Source organism: Chiloscyllium punctatum, chromosome 30 (assembly GCF_047496795.1).
Source record: "Chiloscyllium punctatum isolate Juve2018m chromosome 30, sChiPun1.3, whole genome shotgun sequence".
NCBI lineage: Eukaryota > Metazoa > Chordata > Chondrichthyes > Orectolobiformes > Hemiscylliidae > Chiloscyllium > Chiloscyllium punctatum.
In genome coordinates, this window is record NC_092768.1 from 13,080,442 (window position 1) to 13,096,532 (window position 16,091).

At 49.4% G+C, this 16,091-nt stretch overlaps 1 protein-coding gene across 1 annotated transcript in view; it reads right to left on the minus strand.

Annotated features, from left to right (window-relative positions):
- Positions 1 to 14,932, minus strand: part of mdc1 (mediator of DNA damage checkpoint 1) — a 45,472-nt gene extending 30,540 nt beyond the window's left edge. The window contains exons 1-3 of the mRNA XM_072549893.1: positions 14,627 to 14,932; positions 3,977 to 4,483; positions 1,881 to 1,959 (exon numbers count right to left, since the gene is read on the minus strand). Coding sequence (XP_072405994.1) covers positions 1,881 to 1,959; positions 3,977 to 4,483; positions 14,627 to 14,744 — 704 coding nt within the window. The 5' untranslated portion in view covers positions 14,745 to 14,932. The remainder of the gene's footprint in view (positions 1 to 1,880; positions 1,960 to 3,976; positions 4,484 to 14,626) is intronic.
- Positions 14,933 to 16,091: the final 1,159 nt, after the last annotated feature.

Genomic DNA, 16,091 nt, shown 5'->3' on the forward strand with positions numbered 1-16,091 from the left:
CCTCTATCCGACTGCACTACTCTATTGATTGTCCCCTACAACCTTGCCATCTTTCCTCCTTTCAGAGATATCAAACATCTTTTGAAAGTGATAGACCCTTTCAGGCAGGACATTGTGCTGTACAAAAATAAAAAAACTCGCCTCCTCCCTCGCCCTGTTTCTTCTCAAATCGATGCTTTCTGGTTACTGGCTCTCTTACCATTGGAAAGCGTAACACCAAATTTAACGTATTACAGTCCTGAATTTGAATATTGTTATTAATGTGTTCTACAGTCGGGAGAAATAAACAAATCTGTTCTCTCCTTCAACATCTTAAGAAACCTTCATGTCTAGTAAATCTCAACAACTGCAAGGCCTTAGCATCCTCTCTAAGGGTGGTACAGAATTTTCACAGTGAAACTTGGCTTCCCCTAAAACAATTCCAACTAGCACAAGTACAGCAGCTAAAGGCTGTTGCACGGTGTAAGGTGGAGTTATTGGCACAGTGTGCATTCCAGCCCTGTTCTTATGACACCAGTGTCCATCTGGTTGCAGGAATGGTTTCGAGTTGAGTGACGGGGAGGCAACAGTAAGTGATAGTTTTTTTTGGAAAGGGCAGGATAGAAGACGGAAGCTTGCGATTTTGTGGGTGGGGTGGAGGCAAGTAGGTAGTGGTGAGTGTTCAAGTTAGTCTGGATGAGCAGGAATGTCTTCAGGCACAGGGTCATGAACCTGTGGTATTGCCGCAGAACGCTAGAGGCCAAGTCATTGAGTGTCTCGGAGACAGAATTAGAAAGGGTCTTAATTAGTAAGGAGATCAAAGGATATAGAAGACGGCAGGAGAATGCAACTGAAAAACATTTCAGCCATGATCGAATGGTGGAACAGACTTGATGGGCCAAGTGGGATAATTTTGCTCCTATGTATTAAGGCCTTACTCTGTCAAAAGTCCAAACATTTATTTAGTACTTTCCTCGGTTAAAAATCCACCAATTGCAATATCTCAGTTATTCAACCAGAGTATGCTATTTGATTCTTCAGAATTACACCAATATTTGAATTCCTTCTTCAGGTTTTACATGTTTTTTCCAGTCCACTGTCCATAATATTTCATTTCAAAACTTTGGGAACACCCCCCCCCCCCCCCCAGTACTGCAGTCAGAAACATCAGGAGGATCATTTCCATCACAATGATTGATATGTTATATTGCATCATTTCCTCTACACTAACAACATAATGACTAAAGGTACAAAAATAATTTTTAAAAAACTTTTTTTTAAGAAATCACACTTATTCCAAACATTATTAAGAAAAGCCCACGGTTAAGATCACATTCAAGAAACATCTAGTACATAACCCCATGGTTAAGAGCCTCGTAGCACACTTCCACTCAAAACAATCCTGCATGGACCAGGCTACAGAATAATTACACATAATTATATAAAATTTAGAGCAGAAAAGCAGGCCTTTCAGGTGTATACACTCTGCACTAGCTGTGGCTCACTCCCTCCATACCAAGACACCCTTCTCTACCTTTCTCTTGTCTGTCTTCCAGGTAAATTGATCTTCCCCAGCAAGTGATCCCATTGTTCGGTTCAAAGAACATGGGGAGCTCTCCCTGTACTCTGGTCAAATATTCTCTCCTAATCGTTACAAAGTTCTCTGGTCATTTCTCCCATTGCTATCTGAGGAAGCTCACTGACAGCAGACTGGCTACCAACAATACAGCAGTGAGACTATAAAATAGTTTGGAATGGCTTGGGTCATGAAGGCACTATACAAATACAGGTCCTTCTGTCTCAACTTATTCAATACATTACTAAATGCCTCCCCCTCCAAGGGTCCTCATTTCAATTCCCACCCCACTTCCACACGGAAGACTCAGATTTAGGAATCATACCTCTCGGGAACAACATGCGCTGATGGAGTTTGACGTGCCATGGCACTCGGAAGCTGGCCATCTTGGGCAGTGAATGGTGCTGGAAATACAAACATAAGACAGCCTCTCATTATCACGTCTCATCATAACTACCCAAGGGCCAAAGTTTCATGGTACTTGGGGCAGTAAAGGTTTTGCATTCCTTTATTAGTTCACATGATGTTGTGATGCTAGCAAGACTATCATTTGTTACCTAACCCTGTTTGCCCTTTATGTGGCTTCCCAGGCTTTTTCCGAGGGTAACAAAGAGTCAACTGCTCTGTTATGGGCCTGAAGTCACATACAACTTGAAGGAGGTAAGGACAGCAGATTTCTTTGCCTAAAAGATTTGAGGGAGCCAGATGTGTTTTCATGGTCATTAGGCAGATTTAATTCCAGACTTTATGAAATGAATGCAGAGTTCACCATCTGCTGTGATGGGACTCAAATCCATATGCCCCAAGCACCAGCCTGGACCTCTGGTTACTAGTCCAGTAACATCATCATCTCTCCCTAACGTCTACACTGCTTTCCTGATTGCGTTCAAGAAATAGAAAACTAAAGAAAAAGTCCCTCACGGTACTAAGAAAGACAAGTAAGCATATTATGAGCAATGAACCAAACTACCTGTTTCTAAGCAATGTTGAACAAGGGATAAAGATGGGCCAGGACAAAGCAGAGAGCTACCTTTTCTTTTAAAATAAGAGGTTGCAGAGGGATCTCTGAAATCTACTCATGGACTGAAGCCACCTCAGCTGTAGGTATGACAGGTGGCACTTTCAAACATGCAGTGCTCCCCTAGGACTGCACTAGATGTAGCAGCCTGGAGTGTACACAAGTTAAAGGAGTGGGAATTTGCTGCACCATCTTCTGGCTCAGAGGCAAGAGAGAGAGTTCTACTCACTGAGCCACTCCTGATGAGATGTTGTGGCTCTCTGACATTCAGATAGAGATCATGTCGAAAAACAGCCAGCACAGAATCGTAGAATCCCTACAGTGCGGACATAGGCCAATCTGTCCAATGAGTCCACAGGTAACCATCTGGACAGTATCCCACCCAGACACAGCCCCCTATCCAATCTCTGTAACCCTGCATTACTCATGGCTAATCCACATAACCTATACTTCCATGGGCACTATGAGTAACTTAGCGTGGTCAGTCCACCTGATCTGCACATCTGGATTGCAGGAAAAAACTGGAGCATCCAGATGAAATCCAGGCAGACACGGGGAGAATGTGCAAACACCACACAGTTTTCTACCTGAGGAGGAATCAAACTCGGGTCCCTGGCATTGTGAGGCAGCTGTGCTAACCACTGAGCCACACATGCCGCCCACAGGCAAGTGGCTGGGTAAATCAGTCCTGTACTACCTGGAATTTAGAGAAACGAAGGGTGAACACAAGAGGAGCACACAAGAATTTGAAGGGATTCGAAGCAACCATTTCTCTCAGCTGGAGAGTTTAGTACACAAAGTCAGCGGCTCAAGTGAAGGGTCAGGCATCCCGGAGAAATATTTCCATTAGAGAGTTGTAAATCTTTGGAACTCTCTACACAGACTTCATGAGACCATTACAAAAAATCCTGTCAGTTCCCCTGCCAATCAAAGCTCTGTCCATTCAGCTTTGAGTTGTGAATGCTGCTTCAGGGAGTGGATTCAAGACCGGAGTAGGTGGATACTTGATCTCTCAGGGAATTTAGAGATGTTGGAACAGGGTGAGAAAGTACAGTTCAGCCAGAAGGTCAGCCATGGGTACAATGAACAGTGTTTATTTGGTCATTTATGTCATGCATCAAATTAATGGTCACGTTTCCTACACTTTAGCAGTGGCACCTTTCTGTTTAAGGAAAACGCCTTTCCTTGGAGTCCCTAGGTAGTGAAAGGCACAATGTAAATGCAGTCTGCCTTTCTTTACCATGAGAAAAGCAAAAAAAGTAGTCCACAAAAATCTTTTAAAAATGGAGTAAAATTAAGTGCTGTCAGATGAGGAAAAAGTGCACAAGTAAATAATAAAGTTATTGTAAATATGTCACAAAGGGAATGTAGTAAACAAAGAGTGGATGGCCACGTTTGCTTACCACTGCACTTCCATGGTGTGTCATCATCCTCAGACTCCTTCACGTAGGTATCAGACCGAAGGGCATTCACCACCGATTTGGTGTGGTAGGGTTGGGTGGGTGAGAGCACGAGTGAATCCTCTGCCGATTCCAAATAGTCACCGGCTGCATCATTGTCATCCAGCTGCTGGTCCCCCGAGCCTGGCTTTGCGTGGGGAAACAGGGACTCAGAGTCAGTTTCAGAACCAGAGTCACCAGCCGGTGCTGCTGCTGGTGATAGCAGCACGTACTGGCAGGCAACATCAGCAAAAAGGAAGAGGTCGCCGTCATTGATGGCGTAGCGGATGTCAGGCTTGAGGACAACGTTCTTGCGCCGGGTCTTGTTCAGGCTGTTGCAGTCATAAATCAGGTGGGAGTCGCCATCGATCTCAATCACCGCATGCCTCTTGGACACAGACGAGACAGGGATGTGGACGTGACAGCTCTCGTGTCTACCGATAATGTTTTCACCTTGGTACAACAGAAAACCTGCAATGGGCACAGAAACAAACTGAAACATGTTTGTTTAAAATTTACAATCTGCAAAAATGAGCCAACACCCTCCCAGAGCCCTTTTTATTTCACTGCCCATGGTTCCACAAATAACAGCAGCCTTCCAGTTAGTCCCATACACAGCAAATGTTATAGTTCAATGGGTAGGATTCTTAATCAGCACCATATGATCAGACCAGAAACTTCAGCACAAAATACAGCCCAACACACAGAGACAGTGCATTGCCCAGACCCCATCTGTTTCCTTAGATAGGTACAAAATTAAACTTAACGCTAAAGTGGGATCTTGTCTGGAATTTGCAAATTAAACAGGTTACGGTGCTTCAAAATACTTGATTGGTTGTAAAATGTTTTGTAACATTGTGAGGTCATGAAAGATGCTCTCTTTCTTTGTAAAGATACCTCCTCACTCCTAAACAAAAGTTTAAAAATGTTGGCATGGATTTTGTGGATCATGGCCCTGTTCTCCAACCATATCCAAATCTTTCATCTACAATCAGTGAATAGGAATGGGAGGTACAAACTCTAACCAGTTTTCCCCATTTTGGTGTATGACAGAGATGAAAGCCAAATCCCAACTAAAAAGGATAAGAAATAGCTTCACAGTCACTTGAAACCTGAATTTCAAACATAAGTCAATTGTTCAAAGGATACTACTTGCCCAGTGATAAACACCACTTCAGCTAGCACGACATTAATGTTGTCAGGCATTCCCTCTTTGGTGACAATTTCAGTGCCCCATAAACAAAATAATTTTTTCACCCTCTCACTTGTCGTTATTTGTAGATCGTTCCCTGTTGAAATGCTTTATGGTTTCCAACCCATCTCCAGCTCAATCTGGTGTCACGAGGAGTTTCTGTCTTTACTGAGTCCCAAAAAATGCAATGCAATGTGTTTAAGGGCTTAAATGGGGTGCACAAGTTGTCATGACCTTTACCCACTTTGGTACAGGAAGGGGGAAACATGTCTAAAATCCAAAGTGCTGGGTTAAAGATTTCACTTCAGAGACCTAAGCAAACCAATGCTAGGGCAAGCAAGTTCCACACTAAAGCAGAAGCTGTTTCTCAAACAAGATATTAAAATAGTCAACTCCAATTCTGTCTCCATAGATGCTGTCAGACCTGCTAAGTGTTTTGAATTTTTTTTTGTTCTGATTTCAAAAACTCATTACCATTGCTGAAGACATGTGCAGTTCAAGCTCCTTCCTCTTGGAATCATCAGGACAAAATTGCATGAATACCAAGTCTCAAAGCTAGCAATAAGACCATAAGACCATAAGACATAGGAGTGGAAGTAAGGCCATTCGGCCCATCGAGTCCACTCCGCCATTCAATCATGGCTGATGCGCATTTCAGCTCCACTTGCCAGCGTTCTCCCCGTAGCCCTTAATTCCTCTAGACAACAAGAACCTATCAATCTCGGCCTTGAAGACATTTAGCGTCCCGGCTTCCACTGCACTCCGTGGCAATGAATTCCACAGGCCCACCACTCTCTGGCTGAAGAAATGTCTCCGCATTTCCGTTCTGAAATGACCCCCTCTAATTCTAAGGCTGTGTCCACGGGTCCTAGTCTCCTCGCCTAACAGAAACAATTTTCTAGCATCCACCTTTTCAAAGCCATGTATTATTTTGTACGTCTCTATTAGATCTCCCCTTAATCTTCTAAACTCCAACGAATACAATCCCAGTATCCTCAGCCGTTCCTCATATGCTAGACCTGTCATTCCAGGGATCATCCGTGTGAATCTCCGCTGGACACGTTCCAGTGCCAGTATGTCCTTCCTGAGGTGTGGGGACCAAAACTGGACACAGTACTCCAAATGGGGCCTAACCAGAGCTTTATAAAGTCTTAGTAGTACATCTCTGCTTTTATATTCCAACCCTCTTGAGATAAGAGACAACATTGCATTCGCTTTCTTAATCACAGACTCAACCTGCATGTTTACCTTTAGAGAATCCTCGACTAGCACTCCCAGATCCCTTTGTGCTTTGGCTTTATTAAGTTTCTCACCATTTAGAAAGTAGTCCATTCCTATATTCTTTTTGCCAAAGTGCAAGACCTCGCACTTGCTCACGTTAAATTCCATCAGCCATTTCCTGGACCACTCTCCCAACCTGTCTAGATCCTTCTGTAGCCTCCCCACTTCCTCAGTACTACCTGCCTGTCTACCTAACTTTGTATCATCGGCAAACTTCGCTAGAATGCCCCCGGTTCCCTCATCCAAATCATTAATATATAATGCGAACAGCTGTGGCCCCAGCACCAAACCCTGCGGGACACCACTCGTCACCGGCTGCCATTCTGAAAAAGAACCTTTTATCCCAACTCTCTGCCTTCTGTTAGATAGCCAATCCTCAATCCATCCCAGCAGCTCACCTCGAACACCATGGGCCCTCACCTTGCTCAGCAGTCTCCCGTGTGGCATCTTATCAAAGGCCTTTTGAAAGTCCAGATAGACCACATCCACTGGGTTCCCCTGGTCTAACCTACTTGTTACCTCTTCAAAAAATTCCAACAGGTTTGTCAGGCATGACCTCCCTTTACTAAATCCATGTTGACTTGTTCTAATCAGACTCTGCTCTTCCAAGAATTTAGAAACCTCATCCTTAATGATGGATTCTAGAATTTTACCAACAACCGAGGTTAAGCTGATTGGCCTATAATTTTCCATCTTTTGCCTTGATCCTTTCTTGAACAAGGGGGTTACTACAGCCATCTTCCAATCATCCGGGACCTTTCCTGACTCCAGTGACTCTTGAAAGATCTCAACCAATGCCTCTGCTATTTCCTCAGCAACCTCTCTCAGAACTCTAGGGTGTATCCCATCGGGGCCAGGAGATTTATCAATTTTAAGACTTTTTAACTTTTCTAGCACTATCTCTTTCGTAATGGCAACCATACTCAACTCAGCCCCGTGACACCCTTTAATTTTTGGGATATTACTCCTGTCTTCCACTGTGAAAACTGACGCAAAGTACTTGTTAAGTTCTCCTGCTATTTCCTTATCTCCCATCACTAGGCTCCCTGCATCAGTTTGAAGTGGCCCAATGTCTACTTTTGCCTGTCGTTTGTTTCTTATGTACTGAAAGAAACTTTTACTATTATTTCTAATATTACTGGCTAGCCTACCTTCATATTTGATCCTCTCATTTCTTATTACACTCTTTGTTATCCTCTGTTTGTTTTTGTATCCTTCCCAATCTTCTGATTTCCCACTGTTCTTAGCCACTTTATAGGATCTCTCTTTTTCTTTAATACATTTCCTGACTTCCTTTGTCAGCCAAGGTTGTCTAATCCCTCCCCGGTTAATCTTTCTTTTCTTGGGAATGAACCTCTGTACAGTGTCCTCAATTATACCTACAAACTCCTGCCATTTTTGCTCTAGTGTCTTCCCGGTTAGCCTCTGCTTCCAGTCTATTTTAGTCAGTTCCTCTCTCATGCCCTCATAATTACCTTTATTCAACTGTAACACCATTACATCAGATTTCGCCTTCTCCCTTTCAAACTCCAGACTGAACTCTACCATATTATGGTCGCTACTTCCTAAGGGTTCCCTTACTTTAAGATCTTTTAAAGAGTCTGGTTCATTGCAAAGCACTAGGTCCAGAATAGCCTGCTCTCTTGTGGGCTCCATGACTAGCTGTTCCAAAAAGCCATCCTGTAAGCATTCCATGAATTCCCTTTCTTTAGATCCACTAGCAACATTATTTACCCAGTCCACCTGCATATTGAAGTCACCCATGATCAATGTAACCTTGCCTTTTTGACATGCCTTCTCTATTTCCCGGTACATGTTGCGTCCCTGGTCCTGACCACTGTTAGGAGGTCTGTACACAACTCCAATTATGGTTTTTTTGCCTTTGTGGTTCCTCAATTCCACCCACACAGACTCCACATCATCCGACGCTATGTCATTCAATACCATAGATTTAATTTTGTTCTTAACTAACAAGGCAACCCTACCCCCTCTGCCCACCTCTCTGTCTTTTCGATAAGTCGAAAAACCATGGAGGTTTAACTGCCAGTCCTGACCCCCCTGTAACCAAGTCTCTGTGATGCCTACTACATCATAATCATTCACTATTATCTGTGCCATTAATTCATCGGCTTTGTTATGAATGCTACGAGCATTCAGGTAAAGTGCCTTAATGCTAACTTCCTTATTAGAGATGTTGTAAGTCATATGTCCTAAGTTATCCTTGCTTTTTTCTGCATTCTCAGTCTGCCTCAATTTTAAATCCGCCTGGAAACATGCTATCCAATAACTGATACTGCACATACTAAGAACTACTGTACACAAAAAAAACATTTTAAGATTGGAGAGTCAGGCCTGCAACATGGTTCATTTACACAAGTTGGGAGTTACACATATTCAGACACAGCTTTGTCCTTTACAAACAAGGAGATTAAGTACAGGCGTGGTGCCTTTTTCAACAAAAGCTTAGGGAACTGCCATTCTCAGGTACAATCCCCACAGCAATGCCTTGAACAATCAAATTTGACTTTCCTTGTTTAAATTTAAAGAAAAGATTGGCACTTAACTGTTATTTAGTGCATTCTCCATGGCAAAATATCTATCAAAGAGAGTCCACTTGTTATCCAATCATCACCCTCTTCATATTCTGTCTAAACTGAGATTTGGTTTTCCTGAATTCTGTTCAGAGGGTGAGAACAGGATCTTCCCTTGCACAGCAATACTCACATTCTGTCCTAATGCACAACTATTTATATAGTGCCATTAAAGTAACAAAATATCCAGGAACAAAAACAGAAACCGCTGGAGAAACTCAGCAGGACTGGCAGGATCTGGAGGGAGAAGAACAGTCTACATTTCCAGGCTAGTGTTCTAACCCACTAGTTTCAGATTTCAAGTATCTGCAGTTCTTTACCCGCATGATACCCACAACATTAAAAAACAAGGTACAACACTGCATTTAAGGACAGAAAACCCAACCCAGAACATGGGGCCAGCAACCGAATTCTTGCCCCAAGAGGTGAAGCAATGGTAATTCAGAATGTACAAGGGACCAAAATCAAAAGACTGCATGTGTATTGGAGGTGTGAGGTTGAAACCGATTAGTGTGTTAGGAAAAGGCGAGGTATGGGGTACTGGGCTAATGGTAGGCTACTTGGTAGTGTGGAAGAGCAGAGGGATCTTGGTGTCCATGTACACAGATCTCTGAAAGTTGCCACCCAGGTAAATAGTGCAGTGAAGAAGGCATATGGCGTACTGGCTTTTATTGGTAGAGGAATTGAGTTCCGGAGTCCTGAGGTCATGCTGCAGTTGTATAAGACTCTGGTGCGGCCGCATCTGGAATATTGTGTGCAGTTTTGGTCGCCATACAATAGGAAGGATGTGGAGGCACTGGAACGGGTGCAGAGGAAGTTTACCAGGATGTTGCCTGGTATGGTCGGAAGATCCTATGAGGAAAGGCTGAGGCACTTGGGGTTGTTTTCATTGGAGAAAAGAAGGTTTAGGGGTGACTTGATAGAGGTGTACAAGATGATTAGGGGGTTAGATAGGGTTGACAGTGAGAACCTTATTCCACGTATGGAGTCAGCTATTACAAGGGGGCATAGCTTTAAATTAAGGGGGGGTAGATATAGGACTGATGTTAGGGGTAGGTTCTTCACTCAGCGAGTCGTAAGTTCATGGAATGCCCTGCCAGTAGCAGTGGTGAACTCTCCCTCTTTATGGGTATTTAAGCGGGCATTGGATAGGTATATAGAGGATAGTGGGTTAGTGTAGGTTAGGTGGGCTTTGATCGGCGCAACATCAAGGGCCAAAGGGCCTGTACTGCGCTGTATTCTTCTATGTTCTATGTATGTCAGTGCTGCAAACTGAGACACGGGCAGCAGGATTTTGGATGCATTAAGCTATTTGAGTCTAGAGATAACAATGGTGTAAATGGGAGGTCAGCAGGACAGAGGCTGAGACACAAGCCAAGGTCGGCAAATTACTGGTGACAAGGCTAGCATTTTTTGGCAACCCAATTTGTCCGAGAACTGATGGGCTTGCTTGGCTTTTTCAGAGGGTAGTTAAGAGTCAAACATGCTGCTGAGGGTCTGGAGTCCAACTTAGGCCTTACCACTTAAGAATGGTAAATTCTTTTCCCTAAAGTGCAGTAGTCAACCAAGTAGATTGCCAAAGCAATCAACAGTGCTTACATGGTCACCACCAGTCTAGTTCTTCGTTCCAGATACACAGATGGAAATAGGCAGACTTAGTGAATAAAGTCAGAAGCTCATCTTGGGGTCAAATGTGACACAATGAGTGTAAACAAATTGGCTTAATTAGATGGTTGCTACGGAGAGGGATGGAGTCAGCAGCTAGGAAATGGGCGCATGGAGTGGAAGCTCAAAACAATAGCTTCAATCTTGCCAATACCTCTTTGGAAGTAATCATAGAATCCCTCCAGTGTGGAAGCAGGCCACCCAGCCCACTGAGTGCACATCGACCCTCCGAACAGCATCCCACCCAGACCCACCCCAAGCTCTATCCGTGTAACGCCACATTTCACATGGCTAATCCACCCGGCCTGCAAATCGCTGGACCCCATGGACAATTTCCCACAGCCAATCAATCTAACCTGCACATCTTTAGATTGTGGGAGGAAACCGGAGCACCCAAGGAAACCCATGCAGACACAGGGAGAATGCGCAAACTCCACACAGATAGTCGATAATGCTGGAATCAAATCCATGGCCCTGGCACTGAGGGGCACTCGGCCACCATGATGCCGCTGCTTATCCAGGATGAAGTGTTAGATAATTTAGCAATAGCGGTGAAATCAATTGAGATGGTGGCAAGTCAGATCTGCATCAATACAGATGGGAAAACTAATGAACTATGGCACCAAGGAGGATCAGTGGTGGTGAAGAGATAATATTCCAGTTGTGACTAAACCAGCATGTTATAATATGGGCCAAGCATTCTAACATAATCAAACCTTTGTTGACAAGCATGGACGCAATGTGCTGAATAGCCTCATTTTATGCTGTAAACATCAAGATTGGGGTACAGGCTCAAATCCCACCACAGCAGCTGGTGCATTTTAAATTATTAAAATCTCGCATTGGGGGAGAGGTAACTGAGGTGGGGGAGGAAAGACGTGGCATGCAGGCTACAATTCCAGATTTCCAGTGTAGATATTCCAGTATTGGTGCTTTGGCATGAGTGAATAAACTCCCGGGCAGACTGTACCCCTTCCACTCCAGAATACACTGCCCCACCCCCACCCCTACCCCTGGAGAGGCTACATTCCCTCCCTCTCCAGGAGAACGTGAGGAGTGCAGATGCTGAAAATCAGAATCAAAACTCTAGCGCTGGAAAAGAACAGCGGGTCAGGTAGCATCCGAGGAGCAGGAGAGTTGACTTTTCGAGCATCCAGCCTGCACCCCCTCACCCAAATTGCATGCCTTCTCCCCAGCCCCCACCAACCTGTGGACCATCTCACCCACCCTGTGCACCCACCCCATCCACGGTCTGTACCTCCCCCTCCCTGTGCAACCCCACTCCCCAATCTGTGCACTCCCACTTCCCTGCCTCTCCCCTCCCAATGCCCTATACTGGATTAGTGGCGCTGGAAGAGCACAGCAGTTCAGGCAGCATCCAGCAAGCAGCGAAATCAACGTTTCGGGCAAAAGCCCTTCATCAGGAATAAAGGCAGTGAGCCAGAAGCATGGAGAGATAACCTAGAGGAGGGTGGGGGTGGGGAGAGAGTAGCATAGAGTACAATGGGTGAGTGGGGGAGGGGATGAAGGTGATAGGTCAAGGAGGAGAGGGTGGAGTGGATAGGTGGAAAAGAAGATAGGCAGGTCGGAAATATCTCTCCATGCTTCAGGCTCACTGCCTTTATTCCTGATGAAGGGCTTTTGCCCGAAACGTTGATTTCGCTGCTCGTTGGATGCTGCCTGAACTGCTGTGCTCTTCCAGCACCACTAATCCAGTATTTGATTTTCAGCATCTGCAGTCATTGTTTTTACCTCCCAATGCCCTGTCCTTCACCTCCCAATGGACCCTCCCCGGCCTGTGCCCCCTCCTCCTCCCCCTCCCCCTCCCCAGCCTGTGCCCCCTCCCCCTCCCCCCCTCCCCCACCCCAGCCTGTGCACCCTCCCCCACCCCAGCCTGTGCACCCTCCCCCTCCCCAGCCTGTGCACCCTCCCCCGCACCAGCCTGTGCACCCTCCCCCTCCCCCGCACCAGCCTGTGCACCCTCCCCCTCCCCCTCCCCAGCCTGTGCACCCTCCCCCTCCCCAGCCTGTGCACCCTCCCCCTCCCCCTCCCCAGCCTGTGCACCCTCCCCCTCCCCAGCCTGTGCACCCTCCCCCGCACCAGCCTGTGCACCCTCCCCCGCACCAGCCTGTGCACCCTCCCCCGCACCAGCCTGTGCACCCTCCCCCGCACCAGCCTGTGCACCCTCCCCCGCACCAGCCTGTGCCCCCTCCCCCTCCCCCGCACCAGCCTGTGCCCCCTCCCCCGCACCAGCCTGTGCCCCCTCCCCCGCACCAGCCTGTGCCCCCTCCCCCGCCCCAGCCTGTGCCCCCTCCCCCTCCCCAGCCTGTGTACCCTCCCCCTCCCCCTCCCCAGCCTGTGCCCCCTCCCCCTCCCCAGCCTGTGCCCCCTCCCCCTCCCCAGCCTGTGCCCCCTCCCCCTCCCCAGCCTGTGCCCCCTCCCCCTCCCCAGCCTGTGCCCCCTCCCCCTCCCCAGCCTGTGCCCCCTCCCCCTCACCAGCCTGTGCCCCCTCCCCCTCACCAGCCTCACCAGCCTGTGACCCCTCCCCCTCACCAGCCTGTGACCCCTCCCCCTCCCCCTCACCAGCCTGTGACCCCTCCCCCTCCCCCGCACCAGCCTGTGCACCCTCCCCCGCACCAGCCTGTGCACCCTCCCCCGCACCAGCCTGTGCACCCTCCCCCTCCCCCGCCTGTGCACCCTCCCCCTCCCCCGCCTGTGCACCCTCCCCCGCCTGTGCACCCTCCCCCTCCCCCGCCTGTGCACCCTCCCCCGCCTGTGCACCCTCCCCCTCCCCCGCCTGTGCACCCTCCCCCTCCCCCTCACCAGCCTGTGCACCCTCCCCCTCCCCCGCCTGTGCACCCTCCCCCTCCCCCGCCTGTGCACCCTCCCCCTCCCCCGCCTGTGCACCCTCCCCCTCCCCCGCCTGTGCACCCTCCCCCTCCCCCTCCCCCGCCTGTGCACCCTCCCCCTCACCAGCCTGTGCACCCTCCCCCTCACCAGCCTGTGCACCCTCCCCCTCACCAGCCTGTGCACCCTCCCCCTCCCCCTCACCAGCCTGTGCACCCTCCCCCTCCCCCTCACCAGCCTGTGCACCCTCCCCCTCCCCCTCACCAGCCTGTGCACCCTCCCCCTCCCCCTCACCAGCCTGTGCACCCTCCCCCTCACCAGCCTGTGCACCCTCCCCCTCACCAGCCTGTGCACCCTCCCCCTCCCCCTCACCAGCCTGTGCACCCTCCCCCTCCCCCTCACCAGCCTGTGCACCCTCCCCCTCACCAGCCTGTGCACCCTCCCCCTCCCCCTCACCAGCCTGTGCACCCTCCCCCTCCCCCTCACCAGCCTGTGCACCCTCCCCCTCCCCCTCACCAGCCTGTGCACCCTCCCCCTCACCAGCCTGTGCACCCTCCCCCTCCCCCTCCCCAGCCTGTGCACCCTCCCCCTCACCAGCCTGTGCACCCTCCCCCTCCCCCTCCCCAGCCTGTGCACCCTCCCCCTCCCCAGCCTGTGCACCCTCCCCCTCCCCCTCACCAGCCTGTGCATCCTCCCCCTCCCCCTCACCAGCCTGTGCACCCTCCCCCTCCCCCTCACCAGCCTGTGCACCCTCCCCCTCCCCAGCCTGTGCACCCTCCCCCTCCCCAGCCTGTGCACCCTCCCCCTCCCCCTCCCCAGCCTGTGCACCCTCCCCCTCCCCAGCCTGTGCACCCTCCCCCTCCCCCTCACCAGCCTGTGCACCCTCCCTGTGCACCCTGCCCCTCTCCCCCTCCCCCTCACCCTCCCACCCTCCCCTCCCCCTCCCACCCTCCCCTCCCCCTCCCCCTCCCACCCTCCCCTCACCCTCCCCCTCACCCTCCCCCTCACCCTCACCCTCACCCTCACCCTCACCCTCACCCGTCTCGGGTCTCTCGCTCCCTGCGAACACCCTGAGGCGGCCCCTGGGCTCGCGGTCACAGTCTCTCGACTCCTCCTGCTCCTCCGCCTCCCAGCACAGCGGCTGCGTCTGGTCCATCACCGTGCTGCCTTTCCAGGCCAGAACATTTAATTGTAAACTCTCTGCTCACTTTGAAGACAGACAGAGAAGACGGCCACAGACACTTCTTCAAAACTTCAGCTTCCCTTCGCTCCCCCTCAACTCCATCCGCGCCTGCGCTAACCGCCACCGTTCACCATCACTGCGCTTGCGCCAACTGCCGCAAACGGCCCTTCACCAGCACTGGGCCTGCGCTAACTGCCGCAATCCGACCGTCTTCACTATCACTGCGCCTGCGTCAGGTATCTGGTTGTCAATGGATCTGTCTTTCACCGCCCACTCCTTCTCGCCGATTGGTTTCCGGGTAGGTCCTACGCAGGCGCACCAACCACCGCCTCCGGGGAACGGCCTTGGGACAAACGTGGGTATGGGTTGGCAAACTGCGCCGTCCGTCAAAAGCGGCCACCAATCGCACGAGGGGCCTTCCTTCGCGTGGCTGGAGGTCGACTGAAACAGGTCAGCGGATTGGTCCATTCAAACGGGCATAACCCCTGACTCTCCCCCCCCGTTCCTAACACTCTCCATCATCTCCTTCCACAGCCGCCGAGACTTACCTGCGTTTTTTAAATCTTTTTATTTCCAAGTCATCGCCACTAGCGTCTCTGTCCTCCATCTTTTGCTCCGACCTCGACAGGGGGGAGGGGGAAGGAGGTTACTTCACAGGCGCGCGGAACAACGGTTGAACAGCCGGCGCATGTGCGGGGCTGTAGCCAACGGAACGTTCCATGACATAAGGCGATGACCAAACAGGAAGGTCCTGGGTAGCAATTCCAACAGAGTCCAAGGAAGAGGGAGGGCTGTCATCTGCAAGTGCTGTTGACAATCCTGACGTGTTAATCCTTAAAGTCTGTGTCCTCTTTAATTGCAACTTTTGCAATCACCTCTAAAAGTGTTTTTTTTTCCACGTCAATTTTCTTTTCCACCCCTGGGGCCCCTATACGGCTCTGGCTTCACAACACCGCCTCTGCACAGCTTACGGGAGCAGTCAACCAGTTCAGATAAACTCTGCCATCCAAGGAGAAGAAAGCGAGAACTGCAGATACCGGAGATCAGAGTCGAGAGTGTGGTCAGGCAACATCCGAGGAGCAGGAGAATCGACGTTTCGAGCATAAGCCCTTCTCATTCATTCAATGAAAACTTAGCTGATTCAATCATTGGCAATTCCTCTCTCCCACCATTTCCCAATAACCTTCTATTCCCTTATTTGTCTTCTCCAGCTTTGAATAAACGTAATGATCTAACCTCTGCAGCCCTCTGTTTAAAAAAAAAATCAGAACTAGAGGATATAGGTTCAGGATGAGAGGGGAAAGACTTAAAAGGGACCTC